The sequence below is a fragment of the Capricornis sumatraensis genome, chromosome 20 (assembly GCF_032405125.1).
Source record: "Capricornis sumatraensis isolate serow.1 chromosome 20, serow.2, whole genome shotgun sequence".
Taxonomy (NCBI): domain Eukaryota; kingdom Metazoa; phylum Chordata; class Mammalia; order Artiodactyla; family Bovidae; genus Capricornis; species Capricornis sumatraensis.
The window spans coordinates 41615003-41631532 of NC_091088.1; the positions used below are offsets into that span (position 1 = coordinate 41615003).

General features: G+C 45.4%; 1 protein-coding gene across 1 annotated transcript in view; it reads left to right on the forward strand.

Moving 5' to 3' along the window:
- Window positions 1-16530, forward strand: part of CDH3 (cadherin 3) — a 46961-nt gene that overhangs the window by 19149 nt on the left and 11282 nt on the right. Inside the window, exons 3-11 of the mRNA XM_068991801.1 lie at window positions 8415-8497; window positions 10075-10200; window positions 10432-10587; window positions 10673-10817; window positions 11869-12044; window positions 12648-12776; window positions 13662-13847; window positions 15488-15729; window positions 16124-16269. Coding sequence (XP_068847902.1) covers window positions 8415-8497; window positions 10075-10200; window positions 10432-10587; window positions 10673-10817; window positions 11869-12044; window positions 12648-12776; window positions 13662-13847; window positions 15488-15729; window positions 16124-16269 — 1389 coding nt within the window. The remainder of the gene's footprint in view (window positions 1-8414; window positions 8498-10074; window positions 10201-10431; window positions 10588-10672; window positions 10818-11868; window positions 12045-12647; window positions 12777-13661; window positions 13848-15487; window positions 15730-16123; window positions 16270-16530) is intronic.

The window sequence follows — 16530 nt, forward strand, 5'->3', positions numbered from 1 at the left end:
ACACCCAGTTGTGGATGTGACTGGTGATAGAAGCAAGATCCGATGCTGTAAAGAGCAATATTGCATAGGAACCTGGAATGTCAGGTTCATGAATCAAGGCAAATTGGAAGTGGTCAAACGAGATGGCAAGGGTGAATGTCAACATTCTAGGAATCAGTGAACTAAAATGGACTGGAATGGGTGAATTTAACTCAGATGACCATTATATCTACTACTGCAGGCAGGAATCCCTCAGAAGAAATGGAGTAGCCATCATGGTCAACAAAAGAGTCCGAAATGCAGTACTTGGATGCAATCTCAAAAATAACAGAATGATCTCCGTTCGTCTCCAAGGCAAACCATTCAATATCACAGTTATCCAAGTCTATGCCCCAACCAGTAATGCTGAAGAAGCTGAAGTTGAATGGTTTTATGAAGACCTACAAGACCTTTTAGAACTAACACCCCCAAAAAATGTCCTTTTCATTATAGGGGACTGGAATGCTAAGGTAAGAAGTCAAGAAACACCTGGAGTAACAGGCAAATTTGGCCTTGGAATGCGGAATGAAGCAGGGCAAAGACTAATAGAGTTTTGCCAAGAAAATGCACTGGTCATAGCAAACACCCTCTCTCAACAACACAAGAGAAGACTCTACACATGGACATCACCAGATGGTCAACACCGAAATCAGATTGATTATATTCTCTGCAGCAAAAGATGAAGAAGCTCTATACAGTCAACAAAAACGAGACCAGGAGCTGACTGTGGCTCAGATCATGAACTCCTTATTACCAAATTCAGACTCCAATTGAAGAAAATAGGGAAAACTGCTAGACCATTCAGGTATGACCTAAATCAAATCCCTTATGATTATACAGTGGAAGTGAGAAATAGATTTAAGGGCCTAGATCTGATAGATAGAGTGCCTGATGAACTATGGAATGAAGTTCGTGACATTGTACAGGAGACAGGGATCAAGACCATCCCCATGGAAAAGAAATGCAAAAAAGCAAAATGGTTGTCTGGGGAGGCCTTACAAATAGCTGTGAAAAGAAGAGAGGTGAAGAGAAAAGGAAAGATATAAGCATCTGAATGCAGAGTTCCAAAGAATAGCAAGAAGAGATAAGAAAGCCTTCTTCAGCGATCAATGCAAAGAAATAGAGGAAAACAACAGAATGGGAAAGACTAGAGATCTCTTCAAGAAAATTAGAGATACCAAGGGAACATTTCATGCAAAGATGGGCTCAATAAAGGACAGAAATGGTCTGGACCTAACAGAAGCAGAAGATATTAAGAAGAGGTGGCAAGAATACACGGAAGAACTGTACAAAAAAGATCTTCACGACCCAGATAATCATGATGATGTGATCACTAATCTAGAGCCAGACATCTTGGAATGTGAAATCAAGTGGGCCTTAGAAAGCATCACTACGAACAAAGCTAGTGGAGGTGATGAAATTCCAGTTGAGCTGTTTCAAATCCTGAAAGATGATGCTGTGAAAGTGCTGCACTCAATATGCCAGCAAATTTGGAAAACTCAGCAGTGGCCACAGGACTGGAAAAGGTCAGTTTTCATTCCAACCCCAAAGAAAGGTAATGCCAAAGAGTGCTCAAACTACTGCACAATTGCACTCATCTCACATGCTAGTAAAGTAATGCTCAAAATTCTCCAAGCCAGGCTTCAGCAATATGTGAACCGTGAACTCCCTGATGTTCAAGCTGGTTTCAGAAAAGGCAGAGGAACCAGAGATCAAATTGCCAACATCCGCTGGATCATGGAACAAGCAAGAGAGTTCCAGAAAAACATCTACTTCTGCCTTATTGACTATGCCAAAGCCTTTGACTATGTGGATCACAATAAACTGTGGAAAATTCTGAAAGAGATGGGAATACCAGACCACCTAACCTGCCTCTTGAGAAATCTGTATGCAGGTCAGGAAGCAATAGTTAGAACTGGACATGGAACAACAGACTGGTTCCAAATAGGAAAAGGAGTACGTCAAGCCTATATATTGTCACCCTGCTTATTTAACTTCTATGAAAGTACATCATGAGAAACGCTGGACTGGAAGAAACACAAGCTGGAATCAAGATTGCCGGGAGAAATATCAATAACCTCAGATATGCAGATGACACCACCCTTATGGCAGAAAGTGAAGAGGAACTAAAAAGCCTCTTGATGAAAGTGAAAGAGGAGAGTGAAAAAGTTGGCTTAAAGCTCAACATTCAGAAAACGAAGATCATGGCATCCGGTCCCATCACTTCATGGGAAATAGATGGGGAAACAGTGGAAACAGTGTCAGACTTTAATTTTTTGGGCTCCAAAATCACTGCAGATGGTGACTGCAGCCATGAAATTAAAAGACGCTTACTCCTTGGAAGAAAAGTTATGACCAACCTAGATAGTATATTCAAAAGCAGAGACATTACTTTGCCGACTAAGGTCCGTCTAGTCAAGGCTATGGTTTTTCCTGTGGTCATGTATGGATGTGAGAGTTGGACTGTGAAGAAGGCTGAGCTCCGAAGAATGGATGCTTTTGAACTGTGGTGTTGGAGAAGACTCTTGAGAGTCCCTTGGGCTGCAAGGAGATCCAACCAGTCCATTCTGAAGGAGATCAGCCCTGGGATTTCTTTGGAAGAAATGATGCTAAAGCTGAAACTCCAGTACTTTGGCCACCTCACGTGAAGAGTTAACTCATTGGAAAAGACTCTGATGCTGGGAGGGATTGGGGGCAGGAGGAGAAGGGGACAACCCAGGATGAGATGGCTGGATGGCATCACGGACTCGATGAACGTGAGTCTGAGTGAACTCCGGGAGATGGTGATGGATAGGGAGGCCTGGCATGCTGCGATTCATGGGGTCGCAAAGAGTCAGACACGACTGAGCAACTGAACTGAACTGAACTGGGCACTTAGGAAACACTCAACGTGTTCTTGAATTAATGCTGTGTTGAAGAACTTGATTTTAGAATATGACCACCCTGGGTTCCAGTTCTCCACCACCCCACCCACTGGCGAATTGTACCAATCAATTTTTTAGATTAATTTTTAATTGGGGGATAATTACTTTACAATATTGTGTTGGTTTATGCCATACATCAGCATGAATCAGCCATAGGTATACGTATGTCCCTCTTAAACCTCCTTCCCACCTCTCTAAATCCACTCACTAGTTGTACAGTGTTGGGCACGCCATCTCACCTCTGAACTCCCATTCTCTCTGGTGGTGTAAGAGTCCGTATAAAGTTCTGAGCTTTACACATTTGTGTTCTGTGGTTTTATCTTACTTGATATTCAAGATGACACTGTGAAGTCAGTCTAATTTTCATCTTCCAAATGAGAAAACCTGAATTCCGAATAAGTTAATTCAAATTCTGCATCAACACACTGATGGCTCCAACTTCTGGAGTTTTGAGGAACCTTGCATGTGTCCTTAACGCTTCTTTAAGCCACGCTGAATCACCTAGTGACTTGAAGTATTCCCTTTAAGCTTTTCTTCTTTTTACCTCAAGAAGAAACTGTGTTTGGTCCTGCCATTCTTGAATACATCTTTTAATAGCATACTTCTCTCCTTTCAAACTAAGGGAAGGTAGGCTTTAGGCTCAAAGCTTTAACAAACAATTGATTCTGGGGCTCCAGAGAAGTCAAGTGCCTTTCCTAGGCTCATCCAGCAAGTTAAGGTCACTGCCTACACAAGAATAGGTCTTCATCTCCATTAATAATATTAACAGTAGACCCAGCAATAATGCTGGAGAAGGCAATGGCAACCCACTCCAGTGTTCTTGCCTGGAGAATCCCAGGGATGGGGTAGCCTGGTGGACTGCCATCTGTGGGGTCGCACAGAATCAGACACGACTGAAGCAACTTAGCAGCAGCAGCAGCAGCCATAATGCATTTTCCTATTTTTCAGCTCTTTACATTTAGTCCTCACAACACTAAGAGATTTACTTTTATTATCCCCAAATCTAGTACTTTTCTCCAAATATCACATTGCCCCACTGGGCATCTAAAAATCAATCTTTGCTATTTCAATAGATGGAGAAGGACAACAGGTAATGGGGGCTGGGGAGGAGATGAGAAAACATACTCTCAAGTGTATCAGAAAGATAACCATAGTGGTTAAAAAAAATAACTCCATCAGGGCAGGTCTAGGTACCACTTGTAGCTCTTCCATTTCCTAGCCATGTAACTTTAGTGAATTCGCTTAACCTCTCATTTTCCCAATTTAGAAAATGGGTGCTAAAATCTACTTCTTAGGGTGCTTGCTGAAGATTAAGTGAGAAAGTATAAACATGTTAGCTGTAAATAATAGTAATTCATGACAGGAGGGATTCCTGACTCTCGATGGATGCCTGTCGTATTCTAGGCAGCTAGCGCTGCCGTAACAAAGGAACAAGGCCTGAAGGGCTTAAACACAGAGATTTATTTTCTCACAACGCAAGAGTCTTGAGGTCCTGTATCAGCACGGGCCAGCAGGGGTGGTTTGTATTGAGGAATCTCTCCTTAGCTGGCAGATGGCAGCCTTCTCCATGTGTCTGTACATAGTCTTCTCTCTGTAACTGTCTTGTTTGCAAATTTCCTCCTCTTCTTAAAGGACACTCATCATGCTGGATTAGGGCCCACCTTCATGACCTCATTTTAATCTAATCATCTCTTCAAAGGCCCTTTCTCCAAATATGGTCACATTCTGCAGTACTGGGGGTTAGGGCTTCAACATATGAATTTGAGGGGGTGGGGACACAATCATGTTAAGAGAAAACTTGGACCTAGAGAAAAATAAGAAAATAAGTTGCTGGTAGCTCCAGCCATTGGAAAGCTTCATTTCCTTCCGTGTTTTTTTTTTTCCTGTGCAGAGTTACATATACTATATGTGCAGTTTTACATTCTGCATACTATATCTTCATAGCATACGAACTTCTCTAGATAATTTAAAAACTCTTACTGTTGGGATTTTCCTGGTGGTCCAGTGGCTAAGACTTCACACTCCCAATGCGGGGGGCCCTGGATTCAATTCATGGTCAAGGAACTAGATTTTGCATGCCACAACTAAGAGTTTGCATGCTGCAACTGAGGATCCTGCATGCCACAAGGAAGATCCCACATGCCACAACTTAGACTCAGCACAGTCAAATAAATAAATAAATTTGGCAGGGTCCCCATGGGGATCTCCCTGTGCTTGGGGCCCTTTGGAGCTGACTCAGGCCTAGATCTCTTTTTCCCCTCCTCTCGCTAGCCGAGCATGTTGTCACAGCCCAGGACTTCTCAGTGGGGATGTCTTCAAGGAGGCAGAGCTGGTTTCTAAGTAATCTCTTTCTCACGGGCACATTCCAGCTTTCCCATGAAGGAGCCGGCCTTGTGTATGAGCTCTGGGGCGCTGAAGTCAGGTCTGTGTGCTTTTAAGACCATTTCCTCCCCCTTCCATTTACAACTCCTCTCCCTGAAAGATGGCCAATGTCTTTAAGTTCTTTCACCCAGTTTTACCTGCTTTTGAACTTCGTGTTGATAGAATCATGTATGTATCCTTCTGTATCTGACTTCTATCACTTAACCATGTTTGTGAGATTCATTCATGTTGTCATATGTCCTTGTAATTGATTTATTTCATTATGTGAATATTCCACCACAGTTCTCTTCATTCTACCCTGATGAACATTGAAGCTGTTTCCAGTCTTTAGCTATGATAAATAATGCTGCTCTCAATATTATTATACTTGTCTTTGAGTGAGTGGATCTTTGTTGTGTCTATACCTCAAAGTAAAATTACTGGGACTTGGGGAGCATGTATATTTAGTTTCAGTAAATGCTGCCCAGCAGTTTTCCAAAGTGACTATCCCATCTTGCATTCCTACTTCAGATTGCTTGTTTTCTTTTTTATTGAGGTAAAACTATGCATAACATAAAATCTACCATTTTAACTCTTTTAAAGTAAGCAATTCAGTGGCATTAAGTACATTTAAATTGTTGTGCAACTATCACTTCACCATAGTCCATCTCCAGAACTTTGTCATCATCCCAAACAGAAACTCCATACCCATTAAACAATAACTACCCATTGCCCCCGCCAGCCCCATGTAACTTCTGTTCTACTTGCCTGTTAATTTGAGGATTCTAGGTACCTCATATAACCGCAGTCACTTTTGTGCCTGGCAGGTGGTACAGTGGTAAAGAATCTGACTGCCAATCTAGGACATGTAGGAAGCTCAGGTTCGATCCCTGGGTCAGGAAGTTCCCTTGCAGTAGGATATGGCAACCCACTCCAGTCTTCTTCCCTAGAGAATCCCATGGACAGAGGAGCCTGGCAGGCTACAGTCCGTGAGGTCGCTGAGTCAGACACGACTGAGCATGCAGACACATAATGACATTTTACTTATCATAATGTTTTCAAGATTCATACAAGTTATAGCATGTGTCAGAACTTCATTCCTTATAAAGAATGTATACTTATACATGTGTGTATATAGATTCATTGTATGTTTAGACCACATTGTGTTTGTTTATTAGGTCTTCATGGACACTTGTGTTGTTTCCATCTTTTGGCTATTGTGAATAGAAAATGAAAGAAAGTGAGGTTGCTCAGTCTTGTCCTACTCTTTGCGACTTCGTGGACTGTGGCGTACCAGACTCTTCCATCCATGGGATTCTCCAGGCAAGAATACTGGAGTGGGTTGCCATTTCCTTCTCCAGGGGATTTTCCCGACCCATAGATTGAACCCAGGTCTCCTGCATTGCAGGTAGACGCTTTACCCTCTGAGCCACCAGGGAAGTGAATAGGGATACTATGAAAATACATATATAAGTGTCTGTTTGAGTTCCTACTTTCAGCTCTTTAGGGTGTAAACCAAGAAGTAGAATTGCTGGATCATATGGTAATTTTATGTTTACTTTTGAGCCACCAAACTTTTTCCCAGTGGCTGCAGCATTTCACATTTCCAATGCAGAAGACTTCATCTGTCTTTATATCTTATTTACCTTTTTTTTTGCCTCCCTAGTAGGTTTGAAGTGATACCTCACTGTGATTTTGATTACTGGAGTGAGTAGCCTTTCCCTTCTCCAGGAGATCGTCCCAACCCGGGGATTGAACCCAGGTCTCCCGCATTGTGGCGGATTCTTTACCAGCTGAGGCACAAGGGAAGCCCTAAAATGCTGGAGTGGGTAGCTTATCCTTTCTCCAGCACATCTTCCCAACCCAGGAATTGAACCAGGGTCTCCTGCATTGCAGGCAGATTCTTTACCAACTGAATTATGAGGGAAGCTCTTGTATTTCCCAAATGATAGTGGTATTTAGCATCTTTTCATATGCTTACTGGCCAGTTGTATACCTTATTTGAAAATATGTCTTTTCACCTCCTTTGTCTTTTTCTTTTTAGGCTGGGTTATGTATTTTTTGTTGTTCTTGAGATTAGGAATTCATTATATAGCAGAATATTATTTGGAATTCTGTTTTTTATGTTATATTCTTATATATTGCTTTGAATACTTCATGATGGTCATATTATTTGTGTAGTTTACAGTCTCTCATCTATTATTCTTTCTTTAGAGAAGGGTTTTTAAAACAATTATCATCATCATCTGAAACTAAAGGAACAATTTTTCAAAATAGGACACTTGGGAGACCTCACCCTGACCTTTTCATGGCACAGTACTCTCCCTGTGGGCCTTGTAGTGCTGCTGCTTAGGAAACTGACATAGGCCAATGTAAGGGAACCCCTGAGTCAGAGCAGGGTGCTGACAGGCCCAGAGGTACCCCCTGGCTGGTTTCCTAATTACATGCTTGTCCACAGGGAAGGGTGGGTAAGAATACTGGTTGTGAATACTCTCTAGTATATGCCGTGGGGTCAGGCTTCTGAACCTCGATTGTCTCTTCTTTGAAAAGGGGCTAATGCCTACCTTGGTAGCATAGTTGTAAAGAAGAAATGGACCCAGTTTCCAGCTTAGCAAATGGTAGTTATTAACTCAGACTGCTTATTTAAAGGGTGGCCAAGCAGGGAGAATTCAGAAAGAACATGACAAGTTGAAACAGCCAAAGGGCATCAGAATGATCAGTGTGGGTGACTGCATAGCAGGATGCATATGGCATGTAGGGAGACATGTAGCCTTCAGAAATGCATCGACTCTTCTGCCTCCAGCTGTGACCCTGGGTCAGCTCTGGGTTTCGTGAGACTCCATGGGTCTCATGTTGCTAAATATCTGTTGTCTTGGTTCTTAGTCCCACAAACCTTGGAGTGGTCCTCCTTCTCAAGACCAAACTTGGGAGCCCATCTGAAACTCATATTTGGTCACACAGCTGGTCAGATGAAGTAAGTCAAGGCTCCTTCTGCACTGGCCTGGAACAGCCCTTGATCCAGTCAGGGGGCTGTTGTCAGGTCTTGGTTCCCATGAGGTAGCTTCCTGAAGCCCCCTCCTTCCTAATACTCTTTTCCTCCCTTCCCCACAGTGGTCTTCACAGACTGCCCTGGGCAAGAGGCGGCCCTGCTGACTGACGATTACTTCATTGTTCTGAACGATGAAACAGTCCAGGTAAAACACCGCGTGCACCTGCAGGACAGGAGAAAGGCGTTCTCCGTGCACACTCAGCTTGCTGCGGCCGGGAGTCCGGGGCTGCCGTGCCTGTCGGGAGCCGCATTACCCCTGCAGAGCGCACAGGGTTAGCCGTCAGTTGCCCATAGCTCCGAGCGTGGGCAAGCATCTAAGCAGGGCAGTGCTTATTGTTGCCCAGTAGGGGGCGCCAGAGTCAGGCCAGTGGGGCTGAGAGCTGCCTTGTGAGTAATGGCCCAGTGCTCTTCCTCCCTGGAATTCCCTGTCCCATCTCCCTTTTTGTCTTTCCCACATCCTGAGGGTAAACCACAAGTGAAGGCGATCCCAACACGGGACAGTCAATCCCAAAATGGCAACCCACTCCATTATTCTTGCCTGGAGAATCCCATGGACAGAGAAGCCTGGCGTGCTACAGTCCATGGGGTCCCAAAGAGTTGGACACGACTGAACGACTTCACTTTCACTTTCTGGGAAGATGGACCTGAAGCTCTGGGCCACATTTCTTTGTTTCTTTTAATTCTTCAAACAGCTAATATATCCACATGGTTCCAAAATTTTAAATATTGAAGTTATAGAACACATAACCTCCCCTTGTGTCTCCTCATCTGCCTAATGCCTTCTCCACCCCTCTAACAAAATACATCGGTTACCCTGTTACCAGTTTCTTTCCTTCTAGAATTAACTTATGTATTTGTTCTATATTTATATTAAATATATTTACGTATATTATATATGTAGATATAAAACAGACTTTTCCCTCCTCTTTTTTATGAAAAAAATAACATTTACGTGGCTTCACTTTCTTTTTGTACTAAAATACATCAGTATGTGTATGTACAACTAAGTCTCTTTTGCTGTACAACAGTAATTAAGGCAACATTGTAATTCAACTGTACTTCAATAAAAAAATAAACTTAAATAAATAAATAAATAAAATAAAATAAAATAAAAAGATACATTGGTAGAACCGAACATTGTAAATCAATTATAATCCAATATAAAATTAAAAATTTTTAATATTTTATAAAATAAATAAATGAGCAAAAAAAAAATCAGTACAAGGCCTCTCACCTTCTCACCAGTAACCACCATTATTGGTTTCTCTAGTATCCCCCAAACTGTGTAAAGGCAGATATGAATATATGCCTTATTTCCCTACCCTTTTACACAAAAGATGGAACAATGCTTAGCACATATTAAGCCCTATATAAATGTTTGTTAAATAGAGTACTAAACTGTTAATATATTAATCTGTTCTGTACTGTGTTCTTTTTCATTTAAGTGTATATCAAAGATTTTTCCATATCAGCACAGAGAGACCATCCTCTTCTTCATTTTTCAAGCTGTATACAGTTTTCACTAGATGGATATATTACAGTGTATTTAATTGGGCCTTCTCTGTAAGTGAACACTTAGATTATTTTCAAGTTTTATTTTGCAATAAACCCATCTAGGCCTCTGACCTCTCTCCTCACCCTGAGCTCCTGTAGGTAAGAGGACGGTAGGTGTGTTCCAGGTGTGTTTGCACACCTGGGTTAAGACATCTTCTCTCCCTGCAGGAAAGGAAAGCACTGAAGATCTCCCCACCCACACCTGTCTTACGAAGGCGCAAGAGAGAATGGGTGGTCCCGCCAATATCTGTGCCTGAGAATGGCAAGGGTCCTTTCCCCCAGAGGCTAAATCAGGTATCGCTGTGCCTTCCCCTCAAGAGGCTTGGTGGCTGCAGGGACCCTCATTCAAAGGCCTGAGTGTGAGGCTTCTTGCTGCTGAGCCCTGGGGCCTCCAGAAGGAAAGCCTCTGTGATGCGAGCAATTTCTGATCAGGCGATGCCTCTCTACCCCTCTCCATGGAGGGTTCTTTGCTACAATCGTGAGATCATTGTCATTTTGTCAGCTGTCATTTTCTTTTGATTCCAGCTCAAATCTAATAAGGACAGAGGCACCAAGATTTTCTACAGCATCACAGGGCCTGGGGCAGACAGCCCACCAGAGGGTATCTTCGCCATAGAGAAGGAAACAGGCTGGTTGTTGCTGAATAAGCCACTGGACCGGGAGAAGATTGCCAAGTATGAGGCAAGTAACCTTTAGCATCCAGCAGGGCCCCAGAGCCTGCCGGGGTGGGGAGTGCCAGACTGACCACAGACCTGTGCCCCCACAGCTCTTTGGCCATGCTGTGTCAGAGAACGGCGCCTCTGTGGAAGATCCCATGAACATCTCCATCATTGTAACAGACCAGAATGACCACAAGCCCAAGTTCACCCAGGATGTCTTCAGAGGGAGCGTCTTGGAAGGGGTGCTACCTGGTAAGGAGACTGGGGAGGTAAGGAGCTATAGAGGTCTCCTGGGCCCAGATCTGGCCTTGGGTCAACTTCTGGAACCATCTGGAGATCAGCCATACTCTTAAATGCTGGAAGAATCCTTGACATGTGATATCCTAGGCTGTACATCGGATCACCTGGGATCCTCTTAAAAATCCATATTCCCTCACTCCATCCCCAAATCCCTGAATAAGAATGATCCTAGAGTAGGGACTTTCCTGATGGTCCAGCAGTTAAAACTCTGTACTTTCAATACAGGAGGCGTGGGTTCAACCCCTGGTTGGGGAACTAAGATCCTGCATGCCATGAGGTGCAGCTAAAAAAAAAGAGAGAGAGAAAATTAATTGGGGCAAAAGACTAGAGAAATAGGTGCACATTAATGACCTCACAGACAGGTGCTATTGGGGAGGACTCCTCCTCTTCCTTTGAGTTGTAGAAAATTACAGAGAAATGTGAATTGGTGAGGCTGCAGTAGACATTTTTAAAAGAAAAACTACCTTCAGCAAGATGGAGCCTCTTCCCCTCGTATTCCAGAAGCCTAGACGTGGTCAGGCCAGGTTGGAATGGTGCTTTAAAGTGTGGGAAACCTAGGCTCCGTCTGTCTCATTGCTCTGCTGTTTTGGCTTCGTTCCGAAGATCACCTCATGAATACTGCTGGAGCTCCAGCCGTTACTTCTGGAAGGAGGGAACGAGTGGCAAGAGTAAGCCCCTTAATTCAGAAAAACGCTTCCCACAAAGCTATTTATCCCATTCGTCACAATTCAGTCTCATGGCCACAGCTAGCTGCAAGAAGCGGTGGGAAATGGCCTTGGTTCCTGGTGGACCTGTGCCCAACCTAGAGTGATTATGATAATTATGTTTCTAAGGAAGTAGGGGAGAATGGGAAGTGGGCAGCAACTAACAGTCTTTGATGAGAGGCGAAGGTGGGTCCAAACTGGCATGCAGGGTGGAACCTCTCAGGGTTCCAGAAGTGGATGAGGCTGAAGTTGGCACTGGGAGGGCAGGGTGCTCACTCATCAGCCCTTCTCCCCTCCAGGCACTTCCGTGATGCAGGTGACAGCCACGGATGAGGACGACGCCGTCAACACCTACAACGGGGTGGTTGCTTACTCCATCCACAGTCAAGAGCCAAAGGACCCGCATGACCTCATGTTCACAGTCCACCGGAGCACGGGCACCATCAGCGTCATCTCCAGTGGCCTGGACCGGGAAGTGAGTGGCCCTTCAGGAAGGGGCTGCCTGCCCAGGCCAGGCCCTGACACTCAGAGCAGAAGCCCCTGCCCCAGAGCCCAAGTCGGCCGGGAAGGGCTGCGGCCAGGGCCTGTATTGATGTCCTGCAGCGCCCTTGGACTGGTGGCACTCTGCCAAGCCATCTCATTAAGGCTGAGGAGGCAGCTGTAAAACACAGACATTTGATATTTTCCATAGGTTTTCTCATTTCCTCTTGGAATGGCTCACTTAGCATGCACATTGCCCAGATTTGTCCCACGTGTACCACAAAGCAGTTAGCTCCATGGGTACTGGAGTTCCCTAATTCATACCTTTGCCAAACTCCTGCTCAGAGCTCCCCTTCTGGATCCGCCGTGAGTCAGGAGATAGTGCCCAGGCTTCACCCCACGACTGACTGGCCCAGGAAAACCGTTTGGACCCACAGTTCCCCTCTCCCTCCACCCTTGGCTCCTGGTCTTTCCGGCAGTGGGCGAGCAAGGGATCAGGTGAACACTGGAAGGGAGAAACATTCCGCTCCCTCCATGTACACTCAAGGCTGTGCCCTGCTCTCAGTGGCTTCCACTCCTGCTCTCCTTTTCTCCCCAGAGAGTCCCCGAGTACACACTGACCATCCACGCCACAGACATGGATGGGGATGGCTCCAGCACCACGGCTATGGCCATAGTGGAAATCCTTGATGCCAATGACAATGCTCCCGTTTTTGATCCCCAGAAGGTAACACCCTTTCCTTCATTAATTCTTTCCTTGTCAAATGATGAGGGGCTAAGTTTCTCCTTTCTGATGAAACTTCAAAAATAAGCCTGTATTGCTTCAAGTCCCAGCCCCAGCACTTGTAAGCTGTGTGACCTGAGGGGAAGCACCTAACCTCTCTGTGCCCTATTTCCTCATCTGTGAAATGGAGACAGTGTTAATACCTGCCACATTGTTCTGAGTTTTAAATGAAATAATCTATGTACAGTTCTTAGCATAATCCCTAGTACCTAAGTGCTCAATATGACAATCTTTGTTGATATGGAAATTCCTAACTTGACTCACACCTACACCTGCCCACCTACCCCCGGTGAATGCTTGTCACTTCACATGATAGAGGACTCAGTGCCAGTCAAGATGATACCCACCCATCATTAGGTAACTTGGGCTGCTAAATACTGTTCAGGCCTGTGGAAAATTTGTTCTGAAAAGCTGATTTCGCCATCACGGCCATCTGTTCTAAATTTCCAAAAAAGTCCCTGGTCAGTGCCCCGGAGCCATCAGACACCTAGCCCTTCTTGCCACCTTCCTTGTGCCTTTTCTGATCTCAGCTAGATATAGGTGACTACTCTCCCTGGGGGCGTGGGCACCCGGATGGCTGAGATTCTGGGAGCATCAGGCCTTGGGATGTAGGGAAAGCAGGCCCAGGGTCACTGTGGTGTGTCTGTCCTAGCAAGCTGTGAAGTTGACTCCTGGGGCATTCTGCATCTGTGCATGTCCCAGGAAGGGTGAGCGGCATGGGGCTCCCCTGGAGTTGGGTGGAGGACTCAGCCGGTGAAAAGAGGAGAACCGCCTCTTGGAGGAGTTAGCCTCTCCGCTCTGACAGTGTTGTGTTTTCCACGCTGACAGTACGAGGCCCGTGTGCCCGAGAACACAGTGAGCCATGAGGTGCAGAGGCTGACAGTGACTGATCTGGACGCCCCTAACTCACCGGCATGGCGTGCCACCTACCGCATCATGGGAGGTGACAACGGGGACCATTTTACCATCACTACTGACCCCGAGAGCAACCAGGGTATCCTGACAACCAAGAAGGTAAGTCGGTTTGGGCTTTGCACAAGGGCCACACCTGGGACAGGGAGGTCTCCAGGACTAGGGGTACCACCTGCCTGGGAAGCGTACCTGGGACCACTCACCAGGAAGTGCACCAGGCCCGTGGCTTGCAACACTCTTCCATCCCTCTTATGTGGGGGAATTCCTTTGTTTAAATCTTCCCCAGAGACCCAGTTCATAAAACAGAGTCATTGATCTAATTGAGGCCAGTCAGTGGGGCCCCTCATCCCAGTGTGTCTAGTGGCTGCTCCTAATTGGTCTTACACAGAGGGTTTGTTTTATTGGAATCCTTGCTAATTTTGCCTTCAATCCATAGTTCACATCTTGGTGTTTGGATAGTAAAATGTTTTACTTTAAAAGTTTTAAATTACTTTACCTGTTGTAAATTACATCTAGGCGTACCCTTGCCTCTTGAAAAATCTTGAGTAAATTGACGCTTCAAGAAAATCGGACTAATCCTTCTTGATGTCTTTTACCTCTTGGTTTATTATAAAGAATGGCCCAGTTTGAGAAAGAAAGTGAAAGTGAAGTCGCTCAGTCATGTCCGACTCTTTGTGACCCTATGGATTGTAGTCTACCAGGCTCCTCCGTCCATGGAATTTTCCAGGCAAGAGTACTGGAGTGGGGTGCCATTTCCTTCTCCAGGGGATTTTCCCAACCCAGGGATCGAACCCAGGTTTCCGGCATTGCAGGCAGACACTTTACCATCTGAGCCACAATACTTTAAAAGCTGCCCCCTCCTTGAAACGAAAGTTTTGTAATGCCCCTTTCACATTGTAAAATGAATTCTGTTTATAACTTCTCTATAATAACTTATGTAATTTCTAGAAAAATGGAATGCCCTAATTAAAATAAAGGAGAATTTTCAGGAAAAGTTACTGATAATAAAATGCTTCCCTGTGTAAACCTTTGGGCACAACTACACTAGAAAACATGATGAAGTGGTCGATTTCTTGCATCTGTTTGTGGAATCAGCCAAGTGTAGTAGATACTTACTGTATGTCACTGTAGTGATTCATTCCACAAGTGGTACTGATGTTTTTCCAGAACCTTAAATAAACAACTTGAGGAAAGGCCTGAATAAATTATGAGCTCCCCTCAGAAGTTGCATTCCTAGGAAATTTAATATAAATTAAAACCACACCAAAAACTTGATTTGTATGGAAAACACATTCTAGGCTGTAAATGTAAACAGAGCTTCACGCCCAGGAATACATGAATGTCCAGGGGGATATTAGCAAGTCCCATGGGACATGGGATAGTTCTTTGTGTCCCTGCCCCAACCAGTGGTGTTCCCTGTCATTAGGACACCTAGAAATGCCCTCTCCAAGTTCCGACAACACCCACTATGGAGCATCATCACCCCATTGGGAACCAGTTCTAGGCTTCGGGCTTACTAGTCTAGTTGCCTTTGGGGTGATGGTCTGAGAGGTCCCCACTGGGTATCCACTCCAGAAATGCAGGAGGAAACCAGGAGGCTCTATGGGGCAGGGCAGGGGCAGCATTATTGCTGGTGGGAGCCCCAGCCCCTCGTGGTGGGCCCTCTCTTCCAGACATCACAGCACGGCATGGGGCCTCCTCACAAAATGACGACTCTGGTCCTCCTTCCTGTTCTCTCCCAGGACTTGGATTTTGAGGCCAAAACCCAGCACACCCTGTACGTTGAAGTGACCAACGAGGTTCCCTTTGTGGTGAAACTCCCAACCTCCACAGCCACCATAGTGGTCCATGTGGAGGATGTGAATGAGCCACCCGTGTTCGTCCCACCCTCCAAAGTCATCAAAATCCAGGAGGGCATCTCCATTGGGGAGCCTGTTTGCAATTACACTGCTCAGGACCCAGACAAGGGGAGTCAGAAGATCAGGTATGCAGGGGCTCGGCTAGAGTTCAGCCAAAGACATGGGTACATTGGATGGGTTGTTTATTATATGCAGCAGTATTTGTTCTAATTGCCATAAAGACTGTTAAATATTTTGACTACCACCCCTGCACAGGGCCTTCCCTTCCTACCCTCCATACAGAGGAGGTTAAGTCCAAGGGACAGGTGTTCCCCAATCCCTCTCACATGTCCCTGCTGGCCCCCTCCCACCTTCTGCTCAGGAGCCCACTTGGGGGTGAGATGCATTTTCCATGTGATCCTGTCTAGGAGCCCCAAGTCCCATGAAACCCTCTGCTAGTTGACATGAGGAGACTTTGAATGATGACACTAGAACTCTTAAATATCCTGGGTGTGATTCTTTGCAACTTTTCTGCTCCAGTTACCGGATCCTGAGAGACCCGGCAGGGTGGCTAGCGATGGACCCAGACAGTGGGCAGGTCACTGCCGCAGGGATCTTGGACCGTGAGGATGAGCAGTTTGTGAGGAACAACATCTACGAAGTCATGGTCTTGGCCACAGATGATGGTGAGAGCTCCCTCCAGCCCCTCCATGTGGGCCCCTTTGGAGCCCAGGACACAGCACGTCCCCTCTGCAGGCTGAGTGTGATGTGGGGAAGGACTGTCAGCAATCCTATCTGGGAGGTCAAAGTGGTCTCTCGGAGGAGACTTAGAGTGGTCAGTCCTAGGGTTGGCCGGTTCCAGTTTCCTTAAGACCCAGGAGTTAGGAGGTATCCTAAAGACACCTTTCAGCCTGTTCGTGCTTTACTGAGCCTTAAATTGGCCTGTT